At 38.0% G+C, this 20,095-nt stretch overlaps 1 protein-coding gene across 4 annotated transcripts; it reads right to left on the reverse strand.

Moving 5' to 3' along the window:
• Positions 1-18,861: 18,861 nt before the first annotated feature.
• Positions 18,862-19,677, reverse strand: LOC100596291 (ribosome-recycling factor, mitochondrial-like). Of its 4 annotated transcripts, XM_030807123.1 has the most exons (3): positions 19,193-19,656; positions 19,158-19,160; positions 18,937-19,097 (listed from the first exon to the last, which is right to left on the reverse strand). In XM_030807123.1, exons 1-3 carry the CDS (start codon positions 19,654-19,656, stop codon positions 18,956-18,958), a joined length of 609 nt encoding a protein of 202 aa, XP_030662983.1. In that variant the 3' UTR covers positions 18,937-18,955. The 4 variants fall into 4 exon arrangements, with proteins under 4 accessions (XP_030662982.1, XP_012354262.2, XP_012354265.2 ...); XM_030807122.1 differs by having other exon boundaries at positions 18,862-19,312; positions 19,475-19,656; XM_012498811.2 differs by having other exon boundaries at positions 18,885-18,947; positions 19,099-19,656.
• Between the last annotated feature and the right edge of the window lie 418 nt (positions 19,678-20,095).

Raw genomic sequence — 20,095 nt, forward strand, 5'->3', positions numbered from 1 at the left:
AACCTCTGAGACTTGATGGCTGCAGATGAAACTCAGCACATTCCCAACTGTGGTGGCTACAGGGTAAGTTTCCCTCCACTTGAGAAAAGCAGAACGAACAATAAAGGGGACTTAGTCTTGTACCTTAGGTACCATCTCAGTCACAGGGGGATAGAGCACCAAGAAGGCCCTTGAATTACCTCATTACAGGACTTGGCTCTTGGACAGAATTTCTGGACCTGTTCTGGGCCAGGGTGGAGCCCATGCCCTGAAAAGTGAGTCCCAGGCCAGGCAGCACTTACCACAAGCTACTAAAGAGTCTTTGAGTCTTAAGGGAAGAGTGGTGGTAGTCTGACAGTATTCTCAGTGGGCCTGTGGTGGCAGTGGCCATTGGGTGAGGTTCCTCTGCCTTTGGAAGGGGGAGGGAAAAGTAGGAAGAACTGCATCTTGTGGTTTGAGTGCCAGTTCAGCCCCAATAAAATGGAACACCAAGTAGACCCCTGAGGTTTTTTATTCTAGTTCCTGGCTCTTAGATGGCACCTCTGGACATGCCAAGGGCCTAGGGGAACTCACCACTCTCAAGGGAAGGACACAGTCCTGGCTAGCTTGGACACCTACTGATGGTAGAACCCCCAAACCTTGACCAAACATAGGCCATAACCAGGGAGTGGTTAAGTCAAGCCCTAGGTGAAACCCAGTTCTGTGCTGGCTTCAGGTCTGATGCATCCGTACTAATGGTGATAGCCACAAAGGTGCTTGAATCATTCTACCCTCAGATCCAGGGGGCTTAGTTCAGAGAAAAAGACCCCCATTTTTATTGGAGAAAGTAAGGGAGGAGAACAAGAGTCTCTGCCTAATGATCCAGAGAATTCTTCCAGATATTGTTCAAGACCATCAAGGCAACACCTCTACAAATCTGCAAGAACCACAGCATTACTGGGCTTGAGGTGCCCCATGAAGCAGATACAGCTTAGATCATGACACACAAGTCCTTTCAAATATCTGAAAAGTCTTCCCAAAAAGACAGGTGCAAACAAGCTTACACTGAGAAGACTACAGTAAATACCTAACTCTTCAATATTCAGACACCAAAAAACATCTACAAGCATCAACACCAATCAGGAAAACGTGACCTCACCAAATGAACTAAATAAGGCACCAGGGACAAATCCTGGATAAAGAGAGCTATCTGACCTTTCAGACAGAGAATTCAAAATAGCTTTTTTTAGGAACATAGACCAATGAAACACAATAGAGAGCCCGGAAATAAGGCCACACACCTACGACCATCTAATCTTCAACAAAGCTGACAAAAACAAGCAATGGGGAAAAGTCTTCCTATTCAATAAATGGTACTGGTATAACTGGCTAGCCATATGCAGAGGATTGAAACTGAACCCCTTCCTTACACCACATACAAAAATCAACTCAAGATGGATTAAAGGCTTAAATGATTAAAGACCCAAAACTATAAAAACCCTGGAAAGCAATCTAAGGAATACCATCCTGTACATAGGAATGGGCAAAGCTTTCTTGACAAGGATGCCAAAAGCAATCCAAAAATTGACAGACAAATGGAATCTAATAAAACTTAAGAGCTTCTGCACAGCAAAAGAAACTATCAACAGAATAACCAGACAACCTACAGAATGGGAGAAAATATTTGCAAGCTACACATCTGACAAAGGTTTTTCATCAAGCATCTATAAGGAACTTAAACAAATTTACAAAATAAAAACAAACAACCCTATTTAAAAGTGGGCAAAGGTCATGAACAGACACTTTGCAAAAGAAGACATACATGCAACCAACAATCATATTGTTAAAAAAGCTCGACATCACGGATTAGAGAAAGGCAAATCAAAACCACAATGAGATACCAACTCACACCAATCAGCATGGCTATTAGTAAAAAGTCAAAAAATAATAAATACTGGTGAAGTTGTGGAGAAAAAGGAACACTTATACACTGTTGGTGGGAGTATAATTAGTTCAACCATTGGGCAAAGCAGTATGGCAATTCCTCAAAGAGCTAAAAGCAGAACTACCATTTGACCCAGCAATCCCATTACTGGGTATATACTCAGAGGAATATAAATCATTCTATCATAAAGACACATGGATGTGTATGTTCACTGCAGCACTATTCACAAAAGCAAAGACACGGAATCAACCTAAATGCCTATCAATGACAGACTGGATAAAGAAAATGTGGTACATATACACCATGGAATACTATGCAGCTATAGAAAACATGAGAGCAAGTCTTTAGTGGGAACACGGCTGGAGATGGAGTCTATTATCCTTAGCAAACTAATGCAGAACAGAAAATAAAATACCACATGTTCTCACTTATAAGTTTTAGCTAAATGATGAGAACTCATGAACACAAAGAAGGGAACAAAGGACATTCATGCCTACTTGCACATGGAGGGTGGGAGGAGAGAGAGGAGCAGAAAAGCTTTAGTAGATGGGTGGTGAAATAATCTGTACAACAAACCCCATGACACAGGTTTACCTATATAACAAATCTGCACATGTGCCACTGAACCTGAAATAAAAGTTTAAAAATATAGCTGTTTTGAGGAAACTCAAAGAAATTCAAGAAAACACAGAGAAGGAATTCAGAATACTATAAGACAAATTTAACAAAGGGATTGAAACAATTTAAAATTATCAAGCAGAAATTCTGGAGCTGAAAAATGCAATTTGCACACTGAAGAATGCATCAGAGTCTTTTAATAGCAGAATTGATCAAGCAGACTAAAGAATTAGTGAGCTTGAAGACAGACTGTTGAAAATATACAGTCAGAGGAGACAAAACAAAAAAGAATAAAAAACAATAAAGTGTGCCTACAGGATCTAGAAAGCAGCCTCAAAGGGGCAAATCTAAGAGTTATTGGCCTCAAAGAAGAAGCAGAGAAAGAAACAGGGGTAGAAATTTTCTTCAAAGGTGTAATAACAGCGAACTCCCTAAACCTAGAGAAAAATATCAATATCCAAGTACAAGAAGGTTGAAGAACACCACACAGATTCAACCCAAAGAAGATTACCTCAAGGCTTTTAATAATTAAACTCCCAAAGATATGGGATAAAGATAGGATCCTAAAAGCAGCAAGAGAAAAGAAACAAATAACATACAATGGAGCTCCAATACATCTGGCAGCAGACTTTTCAGTGGAAACCTTACAGAACAGGAGAGAGTGGCATGATATATGTAAAGTGTTGAAGGAAAAACACTCTAATGTTAGAATAGTATATTTGGTGAAAATATCCTTCAAACATGAAGGAGAAATAAAGACTTTCCCAGACTAAAGCTGAGGAATTTCATCAACCCCAGACCTCTCCTATAAGAAATGCTAAAGGAAGTAGTTCAATCAGGAAGAAAAGGATGTTGATGAGCAATAAGAAAACATCTGAAAGCACAAAACTCACTGGTAATAGTAAGTATAAAGAAAAACACAGAATGTTATAACACTAACTGTGGTATATAATCTACTCTTATCCTAACTAGAAAGACTAAACAGTGAACCAATCAAAAATAATAACTACAACAACTTTTCAAGACATACACAATGCAACAAGATATAAATATAAATATAATATATAAACAAGATAGAAATAGAAACAATAAAAAGGTTAAGAGGGGGATGAAGTCAAAGTGTAGAGTTTTTATTAATTTTCTTTCTGTGTGTTACTTATGTAAAATATTTTAAGTTGTTATCAGGTTAAAATAATGAATTATAAGACAGTATTTGCAAGCCTTCTGGCAACTTCAAACATAAAAGGCATACAATGGATACACAAAGAATAAAAAGCAAGAAACTAAATCATATCACCAGAGAAAATCACCTTCACTAAAACACAGGAAAGAAAGAAAGAAGGAAGAGAAGACAACAAAAAAACCAGATAATAAATAACAAAATAGCAGGAGTAAGTCCTTATTCATCAATAATAGCATTGAATGTAAATGGACTAAAATACCATCAAAAGATACAGATTGGCTGAGTGGAAAAAAAAAAAAACCAAGACCCAAGGATCTGTTGCCTACAAGAAATACACTTCACATATAAAGATATATAAAGGCTAAATATAAAGGGAAGGAAAAAGATATTCCATGCCAATGGAAACCAAAAAAGAGCAAGAGTATTTATACTTATGTCAGAAAAAAATAGATTTTGAGACAAAAACTATAAGAAGATACAAAGAAGTTCACTATATAATGTTAAAGGGGCCGATGCAGCAAGAACATCGGCAATTTTAAATATACATGCATATATTTAAATATATATGCATATATTTAAATATATATGCATATATATATAAGATGCAGCAAGAACATAACAATTTTAAATATATATGCACCCAACACTGGAGTACTCAGATACAAACAGCAAATATTATTAGAGCTAAAGAGAGGGATAGACCCCAATACAATAATAGCTGAAGACTTCGTCACCTGACTTACATCATTGGACAGATCTTCCAGAGTGAAAATCAATAAAGAAACATCAGACTTAATCTGCACTATAGACCAAATGGACCTAATAGATATTTATAGAACATTTCATCCAATGGCTGCAGAATACATATTTTTCCTGCAGCACATGAATTATTCTCAAGGGTAAACCATATGGTATGTCAAAAAACAATTTTTAAAGCATATGAAAAAATAGAAATAATAATAAGTATCTTCTCTTACCACAATGGAATAAAACGAGAAATCAATAATAAGAGGTATTTTGGAAACTATACAAATACATGAAAATCAAACAATATGCTACTGAATAACCAGTGTGTCAATGAAGAAATTAAGAAATTGAAAAATTTCTTGAAGCCAATGATAATTGGAAGACTACATACCAAAACCTGTTGCATACAGTAAAAGCAGTACTAAGATTTAAGTTTATAGCTATAAGTGCCTAGATCAAAAAAGACAAAAAACTTCAAATAAACAACCTAACAATGCATCTTAAAGAACTGGAAAAGCAAGAGCAAACCAAACCCAAAATTAGTAGAAGAAAATAAATAATAAAGATCAGAGCAGAAGTAAATGAAATTGAAACTAAGAAAATAATGCAAAAAATTAATGAAACAAAAGGTTGATTTTTTTTTAGTTGCTTTTTTTATTATTATACTTTAAGTTCTGGGATACATGTGCAGAATGTGCAAGTTTGTTACATAGGTATACACGCGCCGTGGTGGTTTGCTGCACCCATCAATCCCTCATCTACATTAGGTATTTCTCCTAATGCTATCCCTCCCCTATCCCCCACCTGCCAACAGGCCCCAGTGTGTGATGTTCCCATCCCTGTGTCCATGCGTTCTCATTGTTCAACTCCCACTTATGAGTGAGAACATGCGGTGTTTGGTTTTCTGTTTTTGTGTTACTTTGCTGAGAATGAGAGTTTACAACTTCATCCATGTCCCTGCAAAGGACATGAACTCATCCTTTTTTATGGATGCATAGTATTCCATGGTGTATATCTGCCACATTTTCTTTATCCAGTCTATCACTGATGGGCATTTAGGTTGGCTCCAAGTCTTTGCTATTGTGAACAGTGCTGCAATAAACATACGTGTGCATGTGTCTTTATAGCAGCATGATTTATAATCCTTTGGGTATATGCCCAGTAATGGGATTGCTGGGTCAAAGAGTATTTCTGGTTCTAGATCCTTGAGGAACCACCACACTGTCTTCTACAATGGTTGAACTAATTTACACTCCCATCAACAGTGTAAAAGTGTTCCTATTTCTCCACATCCTCTCCAGCATCTATTATTTCCTGACTTTTTAATGATCGCCATTCTAACTGGCATGAGATGGTATCTCACTGTGGTTTTGATTTGCATTTCTCTAATGACCAGTGATGATGAGCTTTTTTTCATATGTCTGTTGGCCACATAAATGTCTTCTTTTGTGAAGTGTCTGTTCATATCCTTTGCCTACTTTTTGATGGGTTTTTTTTTTCCTTGTACATTTGTTTAAGTTCCTTGTAGATTCTGGATATTAGCCCTTTGTCAGATGGATAGATTGCAAACATTTTCTCCCATTCTGTAGGTTCCCTGTTCACTCTGATGATAGTTTCTTTTGCTGTGCAGAAGCTCTTTAGTTTAATTAGATCTGATTTGTCAAAAAAGTTGATTTTTTGAAAAGCTAAACAAAATTGACAAACCTTTAGCCAGACAAAGAAAAAAGAGATAAGATTCAAAGAAGTAAAATCTTAGAAGAAAAAGGAGACATTATAACTGATACCTCAGAAAGTCACAGGATCATTAGTGGCTACTATGAGCAAGTATATACCAATAAATTAGAAAATCTAGAAGAAATGGACAAATTCCTAGACACATGCAAACTACCAAGATTGTACTATGACAACCCCAAAACCTGAACAAACCAACAACAAGTAATGATATTGCAGCTATAATAAAAAGTCTTCCAGTAAACAAAAGTTCAAGACCTGATGGCTTCACATTTAAAGAACTAATACCAATCCTACTCAAGCTATTCCAAAATATGGAAGAGAAGGGAATACTTCCAAACTCATTCTATGAGGCCAATATTACCCTGATACAAAAACCAAAGACACATCAAAAAACAACACTACATACCATAATCTCTGATAAATATCAATGCAAAAATCCTCAACAAAACACTAGAAAATGCAATTCAGCAATACATTATAAAGAACGTTCATAATGACCAGTAGGATTTATCTCTGGGATGCAAGGTCAGTTCAGCATACATAAATCAATTGGTGTGATACATCACATCAACACAATGAAGGGCAAAAATCATATAATTATTTCAATTGATGCTGAATAAGCATTTGATAAAATTCAACATTGCTTTATGATAAAAATTATCTGACTGGGTGTAGAAGGAACATACCTCAACATAATAAAAGCCATATATGACAAACTCACAGCTAGCATCATCCTGAATGGGGAAAAATTGAAAGCCTTTGCTCTAAGATCTGGAACATGACAAGAATGCCCACTGTCACTACTGTTTTTCAAGGTAGTACTGGAAGACCTAGCTAGAGCAATCAAACAAGAGAAAGATATAAAGGGCATCCAAATTGGAAAGGAAGAAGTCAAATTATCCTTGTTTGCTGATGCTATAATCTTATATTTGGAAAAACCTAGAGACTCCACCAATAAACTATTAGAACTGATAAACAAATTCAGTAAAATTGCAGGATACTAAATCAACATACAAAAATCAGTCGCATTTCTATATGCCAACAATAAACACTGTGAAAAAGAAATAAAAATAGTAATCTCATTTACAATAGCTGCAAAATAAAATATCTAGGAATTACCCAAAGATGTGTAAGATCTGTGCAAGGAAAACTATCAAACATTGATGCAAGAGATTGAGGAGGACATATAAAAATGGAAATATATTCCAAGTTCATGGATTGGAAGAATCAATATTGTTAAAATGTCCATACTACCCAAAGTAATCTACAGATTCTCTGCAACCCCTGTCAAAATACCAAGGAAATTCTTCACAGAAATAGAAAAAACAATCCTATAATTTATACGGAACCACAAAAGACCCAGAATAGCCAAAACTATCTTAAACAAAAAGAACAAAACAGGAGGAATCACATTACCTGACTTCAATTTATGCTACAGAGCTAGTAACCAAAACAGCATGACGCTGGCCTAAAAATAGACTTATACACCAATAGAACAGAACAGAAAGTCCAGAAACAAATCTGCACACCTACAATGAACTCTTTTTGACAAAAGTGCCAAGAACATACTCTGGGGAGAAGACATTCTCTTCAATAAATGGTGCTGGGAAAAGCTGATATCTATTTGCAGAAAAATAAAACAAGACCCCTATATCTCTCCATATCAAAAATTAAATCAAAATGGATTAAAGACAAATCTAAGACCTCAAATCATGAAACTACTACAAGAAAACATTGGCGAAAATCTCCAGGACATTGGTCTGGGCTAAAATTTATTGAGTAATACCCCACAAGTACAGGAAACCAAAGCAAAAATGGACAAAGGGTACCACAACAAGTTAAAAAGCTTCTGCACAGGAAAAAATAATTACCGTAATAAAGAGACAACCCACAAAGTAGGAGAAAATATTTGCAAACTACCCATCTGACAAGGTTTTAATAACCAGAATATAAAAGGAGTTCAAACAACTCTATAGGAAAAAGCTAATAACCCAATTAAAAAGTGAATGAAAGATTTGAACAGACATTTCTCAAAAGAAGACATACAAATGGTGAAAGGGCATGTGAAAAGGTGCTCAATATCATTCATCATCAGACAAATGCAAATCAAAACTACAATGAGATATAATCTCACCCCAGATAAAATGACTTTTATCCAAAAGGCAGGCAATAAGAAATACCGGAGAGGACATGGAGAAAAGGGAAAACTTGTACACAGTTGGGAATGTAAATTAGTACCACCACTATGGAGAACAGTTTGAAGCTTCCTCAAAATACTGAAAATTGAGCTACCATATGATCCAGCAATCCCACCACTGGGCATATACCCACAAGAAAGGAAATGAGTTTATCAAAGAGATAACTGCACTCCTACATTTGTTGCAGCACTGTTCACAATAGCCAAGATTTGGAAGCAACCTAAGTGTCCATCAACAGATGAATGGATAAAGAAAATGTGGTACATATACACAGTGGAGTACTATTCAGCCATAAAAAAAAGAATGAGATGCAGTCATTTGCAAACATGGATGGAACTGGAGGTCATTATGCTAAGTGAAATTATCCAGGCACATAAAGACAAATATTACATGTTCTCACTTATTTGTGGGATTTAAAATTCAAGACAATTAAACTCATGGGGATAGAAGGATGGTTACCAGAGGCTGGGAAACATAGTGGGAGGGTAGAACAAAAAAAGAGTTAGAAAGAATGAATAAGACTTAGTATTTGATAGCACAACAGAGTGACTATAGTCAATAATAATTTAATTGTACATTTTAAATAACTAAAAGAGTATAACTGGATTATTTGTAACACAAAGGATAAATGCTTGAGGGGATGGATACCTCATCTTTCATGATGTGATTATTACACATTGCATGCATGTATCAAAACATCTCATGTAACCCATAAATATATACACCTACTACGTACCCACAAAAATGAAAAAAAAAATAGTGAGAGCTAACTTTTATTGAGAACTTATTATGTGTCAGCCACTGAAATAAGTGATTTATATGGATTGACTTATTTATTCATCACAACCTTATGAGATACATATTATCATTTCCATTTTACACAGGAAGAAACTGAGACAAAAGGTTAAGTAACTTGCCCAAAGGTCACACAAGTTACAAGAGGCAGAGCTAGAATTTGAACACAGGCAGTCTGGCTGAGAGATTAATCTTAAACATAACGTGAATAATGAAATAAAGGAAAAAGAATCTGAACATAGATCAAATTGGAGGTTATTTTTAAAGTCTTGATTTGGGGTGAGGAAGGCTTGATCATGGTGATAAAGGTGGAAAAGAAATAAAGGGATTGATGTGAAAAAAGGATCTCTGCCTCTCACTGTTAGAAATGGGACAAGGAAAGAGAAAGACAGTGTTACTTGGCTGTCAATTCTTTCTAAAAGCTACCCTTAGGTCCCCTGCCTATTTATCCATGTCTAAAACAAAAGAAAAAAATGATAGGGTCCTGCAGGTGTGTTTCTCTACAGCAGTCGCCTAAGCCCACATTACTTGTTCTTTCCAATCAAAAGGTAGTAATTTTCTAATCTCAAAGGAAAGAGGTACTTGCCCCTGACAAAGAGTCTAACTAACCATCTATTGTGCTTACTGGTGATTTATACACAATGGTTTCCTTAGCAACAAGGAACTAACAACTTGGTTGTTTGGTGTTAAAATGAAATTCCAGATTTCAGAAAGTATGTTCTAAAAGGATGCAGTATCTTATGCAGAATCATGCATTTGTCTAGTATTAAAAGAAGAAAATGTGGCCAGGGCTGGTGGCTCACACCTGTAATCCCAGCACTCTGGGAGGCCAAGGCAGGTGGATCACAAGGTCAGGAGTTCGAGACCAACCTGGCCAATATGGTGAAAAACCTCATCTCTACTAAAAGTACAAAAATAAGCCAGGTATGGTGGCGGACACCTGTAGTCCCAGATACTCAGGAGGCCGAGGCGAGAGAATCGTTTGAACCTGGGAGGCAGAGGCTGCAGTGAGCCAAGATCGCGCCACTGCACTCCAGCCTAGGTGATAGCATGAGACTCCATCTCAAAAAAAAGAAGACGACAAAGACTAAGACGAAGAAGAAGAAGGAAGAAAGAAGAAAGAAGAAAGAAGAAGGAAGGAGAAGAAGAAAATGGAATGTACTTGAAAACAGATATTCAAAGTGATTTTTGTTAACGTTGCCAACCTCTAGCCTAACAAAAGGGCACACATTTCAAAAAACTATGGAGAAAATTTAATTGAAAAAAGTTTAGTAACTAAATGAATTGTTGACTGACAATCTCCAAAACAACTCAATTTGTCACAGAAAAAAATGTACCCCTTTTTTCCCACATCATATTCACTCATTTGAAAATGGAATTGAAAAGGGAGGGACACAAATGTTTGGTAAGTACCTGCTAACTAGGTGCTTCCACCTATATGATCTCTTTTTAATCTAAAGATTGCTTTCATACCATAAATTCAACTTAATCATTTTCTCTTGTCTCCAGGCAACATGTTTCCTAATGAATACACTTTGTTTTGGTGGGAAAAAGTAGGGGTCAAGTGTAGCCAATCCACTGGGTGACTTTGTTTTGATGGGATCCAAGGGTGGATGCAAGTCTGGCAGCAGTTGAGGCAGTTGGAGCTCCAGGGACCTAACAGCCAACATGGCCAGTGCTGCAAGTCAAAGTCATGTTGACCTCAGGACCAGGCTGCAATAACGTCAGAGTAGCTTTAATTCTAATGGCTGTGCCAAAGCTTGGTGCTGTGCTGATGATACCTTAAGATAGAACGGATGGAAATCAACCTTCTGTCTTCCAACGCTTCTGCTGGAACCTGGAAGTGGTAATTGAGGAATGCGTTGACTGTGACACATAGAAATGTGTTTCAGACGAGAATCCCCTTTGCTTGCAAATATTTATTTTTTTCAATTAGTGATCGTATCCAGAAAACCATGATCATGATACATTTTACCAAATATATCAATTACTAAATGCTGGGAATTCATACTTACCTCAATATTGGGAGAGGCCTGCAGACCAATTTTGCTTTCTCTGATTGTATATCTTCTTTATTTTCTTTACAAGAAAGCTATTATTGGGGAAATTTATTGCAAATCACTCTTATTTTAAAGGGAAAAAATTGGCTTTTTCTTCACCCGGTCAAATTCAATAGGAATCATTGTTATAATCTCTATTCTGTGTGAAGTATCTGGGGCAAGAGTATCCATCCAAAAGCAACAATGTGGCCCCTCTCTTAACTTTGCTCTGCCTAGTGTCCTAGGTCTCCACATGAAATTGTAACTTGTCCCTCAGCACTTAATTATACCTTCCTTCTCAATACTTGTTTTATCTTGCAAGGAAAATTATTGCTAGCAATAAATTTTAAAATGCTACCATGCATTTAAAAAGCAATGTTTTGCCAAAATGAAATCGAGTTTTTTAGAGTTGGACAGTTCTGGATTTCAGCCATTTTATTCATTTCATGAACTTAAGTAATTTAATCTCTGACTCTCAGTTTCTTCACCTGTAAAGGGGGAAAATAATATTTTACCTCACGGGTTGTTATGAGGATTAAATGAAACAACGTGCATAAAGAGCTTAGCATAGTGATGAGTATGTACTCAATATGATGTTAGGTATTAAAATACCAGTAGTAATAAATTTTACATAAGAAAAAAATGTATCTTTTTTTTTCTACTTTGCCCTCCATTGTAGCAAAGCCAAAAGAACAATGAGAATCAATTACAGGTGTCCACATGTCCACATTTTCTCATGTTCCTGAAACTCACAGCAAAGTATCCCCTTCCCTATACCTTGGAAATTTACTCTAAACTGATTTTGACTCAGACTTTCATATTTGAACATGAGTATGATGCATGGTTCTAGGCTTAACCATTCAGATACATTAGGTGCAGTCTAGGGCATTAATACTGAAATACAGGTATAACAAGCATGGATTCCTCTGGTCACAGGCTCAGACATGCTAATTTTTTTAAAAGGATATTTCTCTGAGCCACCATTCTGTCTAACACAAAAAATTTAAGCCAGTTATGTCCAGGTCAGTTTAATAACATCTTAGTTAGTTCAAACTGAATCCTCAGTCATAATTACTGATTTTTCCCCTTTGTTTAAGTCCTTCCTTCCCCAGAATCAATGATTTGGGTATGTTGGGGAGGTAGAGAGGCAACTAAAGAAAATGGCATTGTGTTTGCTTTGCTTTCTTCCTGTTCTGGATGTAACCCATCTCATCTCATCCTAGGCACACATGTTGCACAATACTCCCTTGAATGGTACATCAGTTAACATTTGCTGTTTAACAAACCACAGCAAAACTTACTAGCTTAACATAACAACCATTTATTTAGCTTACAACTTTGTGGGTAAGTAATTTGGGCTGAACTCAGCTGGACTCATTTATGCATCTACAGTCAGCTGGCAGTCAAGGACCTCACTCACATGTCTCGAGATTGGCTCTCTGTAAGCTGGGATGAGAAAGTAACCAGACCACATGTCTTTCATAATCCAACAGGCTAATCACAGAGTGATCAAGAGTCCCAGTAAAAGCAAGGGAAGGCAAACCCCAATATGTAAGCACTCCAAGCTTCTACCTGCCATTACATTTTATATTGCTTCATTGGCCAAATCAAGCCACATGCACAAGTCTGGAGTCAATATGAAGGGTGCTGCCAAAGAGTATAGAAACAGGAAGACATGAATAAATTAAAAGCCATTACTGCATCAGCCTGAAACAAATGGACATTGCTTGTTTTATGGATATTTAGCTCCAACTCAGCTCTCTTGTGCTGGTGAGCCAGTAAGGGGTATTACATATTCTAATCCATGGCAGAGACTGTCCAAACCATATGCACAGTCCTCTTATTCTGGCTAAAGATGTCTTAGAAACAGTTGGTTTTCTTTGTCCTTCTCTCAAGTAACTTCCTCATCAAATTCAGAGGACCACTGGACATTTTCATATGGCCTCCTATGTCCCTGGAGGGTTCATACAACTTAATGGTAGGGAGTTAGCAAGTATTAAGCATAGTGGAGACTTATCTCTAGCCTTTTCTTATCCAGACCTGCCACACCACATAACTCTACTATAAGACTGCTGCACTGAATGAAAAAGAAGTAGATTGCTTGACCAGGCTTCCCAGCTTACTGGTCTCCACCTAGGCTGTAAAACTTAAGTCCTTCCTTCTTTCGATTTTTCTAACGTTTAAGTGGGGATTTCCATCATGTTTTACTATCCCTGAGATTTAGCTCAACAGCATTTGGGGGCAGAGTACGGAAACTCCCAAATTCATGTATGACCCTCTACCTCTTTAAAAATCGTCCCCTCTTATCATCCTCTGCTTGAAAGGTCTCACCTTCATTCTTGGAGCTCATTGTAATAACTACCCCTATGAATTCTGAATCTTTACACATGACAGCCATTATTCTGGATGTACAGTTTCTGATCAAATACTTAATTCCCCTCTGAATTATGCCATAACCAAAGGTAGAGATTCTACAGGATTCACATGAGCCTTGCAAAGGCCTTGCATAATTTGTGGAGGGGAACTGTTGGGGGAAACTGCACTGAAGAATCTAAATGCAATGATTTACTAGGGAGAGAAATGAAGAGGCATAATATCTTGAAGTATTAATGGATGGGTTTTCATTCCCTTTTTACCCCTCATTACCCCTCAACATTTCCCATTAAAATTAGACCTTGAGGCTGAAACTTATTACCTCAGGCAAGGGCCCAACACATAAAACAAGGAGTCATATTCTTGGAGTTTACTTTAGAATTAGACCTCTGAAACCCTTAGCAGAGCCACTGTCTCAAGAGAAAGCTTTGCATTATAAAAGCCAAGATTTTTGGAAAGAAAAAGGTTTTTATTTTCAAAAGTTTAAAGACATAGTACAAAGACTAAGTAAGAGCCTAAAAGTTATCCCACAAACAAGAGATTTGGAAAGAACATATGATGAAAGAAGACTCTCCCTTCTATATCCAAAGTGAAACTAAGTTAGATTGGCTGAGGAGGGGAAGAGAATTGAGACTAATTTCTTGGAAGGGGATGTGATCAGAATCTTAGAAATATTTGGGGCATATTGAGAGCAGAGCCTCATGCTTTACTTACATGACAAAGCCCAAGAAGCTAGCAAGCCTTACAAAAATGGTGGCCAGACACATCTAGATAGAAAAGAGCAGAAAGTCTCCCAAATCTTTTAAGACCCCAAAGGGTGGGTAGTTATGTCAAAGTTATCTGTGCCTTGAAGAAGACTACAAATGGTTAAGAGATGAGTATTGGGCTAGAAGAGGCCTTGTGATTTTAACAAGAAAACGATGACAATGAATTCCATGTTAAGAGTGTAATATGTAGGTCTGTTAGGACTGTGGATATTAGGAAGAAATTCAGTAGACCAACCACCCAAATATAATAGGGGCAAAGTTTCCCTCAGACACCCACAGAGAGCAGAGAATAATCATGGGAAAAATACTCTTCTTCTCATTTTAGTACTTAGATTCTACCCCATAAAATAAGAAGGAAGAGCAAAACCTTGATTTTACTGAGTTTTTACCTGAAAAGAATGTTTAATCATCAATTTTATTAACAGTATCTTCAATTGTCAATATTAAGATTTTTGAAACTGAACAAAATAGGGTCTTCAACAGTAATAGAAAGGGAGAATCACATTTTTATACACTTGACTTAGACTATGAAAGTCTTACCTAGGACAGAGTATATTTGTTTCCTATTGTCACGGTAGTAAATTAACACAATTTTAGTGGCTTAACACAACAAAAATGTATTATCTTATAGTTCTAAAAGTCAGAAGTTCTAAAATCAAGGGATTAACAGGACTGCATTCCTTCTGGAGGTTCTAGGGGAGAATCTGTGTCCTTGCCTTTTCCAGGTTCTAGAGACCAATTGCATTACATGGCTCATAGCCTCCTCCTCCATCTTCCAGCAGCATAGTATCTTTAACTCCTCTTCTCTTCCCTTCTTCTATTTCTCCTTCTCCTTCTTCTTCTCATCCTCCCCCTCATCATTATTTTTCTCTTCCTCCTGCTTTTTCTGCTCTCTCTCTGTCTCCTGCATCTCTCTTTCCTTTCTGCTTCCAACACCACATCTCTGTAACTCAGACTCTCCTGCCTCCCTCGCTCTAAGAACTCTTATGATTACACTGGGCCCACTCACATAATTCAGGATAATCTCCCCAACTCAAGATCTAGGGGACATATTCATTCATTCATTCAGCCTTCTTTATTGAGTGTCTGTTCAATGTCAGGAGCTGTTCTTGGGGTTGGAGATGCCATGGTGAACAATACCAAGTAGTCTTGAGTAGGGGTTCTCAAATATCAATGTGCATTTATGTGTGTATTTATTGTCTAATAAAATGCAGATGCCAGGGCTGTGCTAAAAAGGCAGATTCCTGAGCCCCTCCCTCAGAGATTCTGGTTCAGAGGGTTTGGGGCAGATCAGGAATTTGCATATTATAAATTGTAAATGTTTAAAGTGGGAACGTTCTTATGAAAATGGCTTACTTACAGAGGAGAGCTCATCATAGTGGTAATGGCATACAAGAATCTTCAAAGCTAATCACTTACCATCTGTCTTCATTTCTGCTGACCCACCCCATGAGTTAGGTCATACAAATTACAGTGAGACTCAGTTTATGCAGATGCTAACATGCCTACTGTCTCCATTTGGAATTCCCATGTGAACATTTGTTAATTTTAATCAACACTACAAATCTTGTATCATTATCTGCCTATTTATTTCAATAACTCTTAAAGGAGTCTAGATTGGATAAGGAAGTAAATAGGTGACTAGTCTCTACATTACAAGATACTTCTCATGGTTTTACTTACAAGGCAAGCTAATAATTTGTGCTTTTAGCTACGAAATAAAAGACAGATTATGCTTTATTATCTAAAGGTCTCCTTTGTGTTGATAGCCAGGGCACTGAGGAGTTTGACATCTCTAAGTCAGCATGCTCCACTGACAAACTCTTTTAAATAAAACTGGCCCACACACAGCCTCTGTTTCATTGACAGTGAAGCACATGATTTCACCTTCCTAACTACAGTATTTGGACCAGAGATGCATACCCTAACCAGAGTAGTTCAGCCATAGGCTTATAACTGACCTACAGCATGGCCTAGCAAAAAGGAATCAGCCCTAAAAGAGATTAACTAAGCCAATCATATTTCCTTTCCTAATAGTTTAAACAAAAAGTCACAGAGGAAAATTGCAAATTAGCTCTAGGAGCTGAGCTGAAAGGTCATTACCAAGGCAGATACAGGTTTTGTGCAGTGTAAAGCTTATACCATTGGAGCAGAGTTGAAAAACTTTAAAAAAAAAAAAAAAGAACACATAATTTAAAATTAAACACAAGGCCTTGGAAAAGGCCCATGCAAATGAGGAGTCATGAAGCTTAAGTTCATTAAGTAACGGTAGACTACAGCCAGCCCATATCCATTTAAATTTTCAGAAAGTTCACAAGCTTGTTGATGTCATATTGGTAGCTTCAAATCAGCCATGGTAGGAATATTCAAGCCACAGAAATCAGCAAGTATGACAAATCAGGGCATTTTCCCTCTCCCCAAGAACCAGTTGTAAACATTTACCAGTGCAACACTGCATTAGCTTATTGATAGGAAATCCACCTCTGGTCATTAGGTAGCTTTGGTTGAGAAAGTCTTTAGAATATAAAAAAGCAGGTTATATAGATTTAACAGTAGAAAAGTAAGGGAACACCCATGTGAAAATGTGTTTTTGGTAGAGCTGGAGGGTTTTTAAGGTTTCAGTAGATAGAAAAATGAATAAAATGGCAATTTCAAAGAGTAGAAAGGCAAATAGGCAAAGATAGTAAAATATCAACAAGCTTGAAATCAACAATCTTGCAAACTTTCCAAAAATTTAGGTGGATGTGGGCTTGCTGTAGTCTACCATTACTTAATGAACTTAAACTTCATGGTTCCTCACTTGCAAGGACCTTTTCCAAGTCCTTGTGCTTAATTTTAACTTTAAAATTTGAAGACATGCATAACACAAAGGATAAATTATTGAGGGAATGGTACCCCATTTACCATGATGTGATTATAACACATTGCATGCCTGTATTAAAGTATCTCATGTACCCTGTAAATATATACACCTATTATGTACCCATATTTTTTATTTGAGGACATGAATTTAAAGGGAGGCCAGTAAGTATGTGGATTTGCTTTCTATTGATGCTGTAACAAATAACATAAATTTGTCCCAGACCTCTGTAATTCAGAAGTCCATCATGGGTCTCACTGTGCTAAAGTCAAGATAACATCCTGGGCTGCCTTCTTTTCTGGAGGCTCTATCTAGGAAAGAATTCATTTCCTTTATTTTCCGGCATTCCTTGGGCTGCCTACATTCCTTGGTTCTTGACCCCTTTCCCTCATCTTCAAATCCAGCAATGGTGGAAGTCCTTCTCATGTCGCATCTTTCTACTCTCTTCTGTTGTTTTATCTCTTTATAACCACAGTGGAGAAAGACTCTTTACTTTTAAGGACTCATGAAATTAGATTGGGCCCACCTGTATGATCCAGGATAATCTTCCCATCTCAAGGTCTATAACTTTAGTAACATCTGTAAATTTCCTTTAGTCACATAAGGTTACATATTCACAGATTCCTGGGATTAGGGTGTGGACATCTTTTTTTTTTATCATTTCCTCTGTTTATTAAAAAATCCTGCATCCTTGAGAAGTACATTTGCAGTGAGTGGGGGATTTCGGCCACTCATGAAAGACTGTTGCAAAACCCCTGTCATGTGGCTTACCCCAAAAGAGGCTCCTTAATTGCTATATCTATCCCTGCTCTTCCCCTAGCTGACTTCTGATCATGTGATGACCATTTAGGGCTGGTGAATGGGGTTAGAGGACAGGTAAGTGGGGCAGGAGACTGTGTTCGTTTAACTTTGACCCAATTTTGACCTTGAATCCTCACTGCATATTTCACTAGTATAAGTAAAGGGGGAAGTGCAACCCTTATTACCTCCAGCACAGGAGAGAATCTGGAGGAAGTCAAAGAGCAAAGAGAAGTTGGATGCTGCTTTGAAAGAACACAGCCAGGCCTTGCCACCACCAAAGTGGGCTCCATTCTGAAAGCAGACACCTTGCAGAACTGGAATGAACTTCCTACTTTTCCACCCAAGAGATTATTATAGATAGCAATTTAGTTCAGCACACTATGTACCCCCCCAAAACAGGGGTCATATCTTATCCATTTGCCTCTAGTAAAGTGTCCAGTCACAGGTGAAGGCCAGTATCAGCCCATGCAGAGTTTTAAAATGGGAACAGAGCCTAATTACTTGAAAAGGAGGCTCCTAAGATGAGGAGCAGGTGGTGCTAAGCCTGCCAATGGCCTCAGTCCCTTGGCGACATCAAGTCAAAGCAAATGCCTGAGTAAAGGCCCTTTGCCAGCAGCAAGTATTTTCTGAGAGCCACCCACGTCAGAAGGCCCAGAGCAGAAGGAGGAAGAGAATGAACAAGTCTGAGTGTTCCACTGGAAGGCTGGGCCTCACAAAGACAGCCTTCTGTCAGCATGGTGACAGTCTTCTGTGTGGATGGGGGAGGGAGAGAGGTCCCAACGTGCCACCCATGGGATCCAGCAGAAACTGGGCTCTGAAGTATTGCTGGCCTGTAGTGCACTTTCATCCAAGGAGTTCTTTGGTCTTCACTGCCAGATGCCTGTCCAGTTCTGCCACTGTGTCATCAGCCATTTGGCTGATCTGTTTCTCTATTAGCCTAATGGTGTCCTCCGAGACCGTATCCTTGGATTTCTTCAGCTTGTTCACTGCGTTGGTGCAAACCTTCCGTAAAGAGTATTTGGCCTTGTTGGTGTTCTGTTTGGCCAGTTTCACCAGCATTTCTCTGTGCTCTCTGATTACTTGGGGAATGGGTACCCGAATTAGCGCCCCTTCCACTTCTGGGTTCAGATTCATTCCACTTTCTCTTATAGCCTTGATAGCTGCAGCTGTACACTCTGGGGAACTGGCCATATTCACCAAAATCAGCTGTGGCGACTTCATGGAGATCTGGCTAATCTGGTTTAAAGCAAGTTTCCCATCAGCAGTTACCACAGCAATCTTGTCAAGGGATCCTGGTGAGGTCCTTATATTGAGAGTCTTATTGAAATTATCCTTGAGTGCTTCTATCACAGACTTCATTTCTTCATTCACCTCTTCCAAGTTGATTATGTCCTCAACCAAGGCAGCACTAATATTCACTCTGGTTTGGGACTTTCCTTTCCCTTTGGCTTTGGCTTTGGCTTTCTTGGTAGCAAAATGGTGGACTGGTACAGCTGAATAGGCCACGCATTGCCTATGGCCATGTTGTCTTTCATGCACTGTCTTCAGTGTAACTTCTGAAACGGGTCTGATAGAGGCTGCAAGATAATTGCGAAAGGCAGGGTGGACCATGTGGGAACACTTTAATCCCAAGGCCATGACTGAAGACAATCCTTGGAAACATCCACAGCTATCGCCCAGGTTACTAAGGAAAGACTCATGTGATGGCAGGATGTGGACATCTTTAGGGGGTGTTTTCCTGCCTCACATAGCATCATTGTGTATTTTTTCCCAGTAGTGTTCAGCTATACATGTGCAGTCCTGAAACTGGCAAACGACAGGATATTAACAGGGTTTGGGTTTTGCCAACAAGTACAGCTGAGAGAGATGTGCAAGAGTTGAAGAGGCATGCAAGGAAGTGACTAAAATGATCATTAAAATCAAGATTTTAGAGGTGGTTGGTTCAGTTTTTGGTAACAACAGTTCAAAGATATGACCCTGAAAATGGGTAGATCAGGTAGATCAGGAAAAGATCATTAGAGATGAGAAAGTCGAGGAACTGAAGAGCCAGAATATTGTATGAATCATCCATATGAAT

This window comes from Nomascus leucogenys, chromosome X (genome assembly GCF_006542625.1).
Source record: "Nomascus leucogenys isolate Asia chromosome X, Asia_NLE_v1, whole genome shotgun sequence".
NCBI classification, from domain to species: Eukaryota; Metazoa; Chordata; class Mammalia; order Primates; family Hylobatidae; genus Nomascus; species Nomascus leucogenys.

What these genes read in the sequence shown, in the direction of transcription:
- LOC100596291 (XM_012498808.2), bottom strand. Translation starts at nt 19,656, where the DNA reads ATGGCCTTGGGATTAAAGTGTTCCCACATGGTCCACCCTGCCTTTCGC.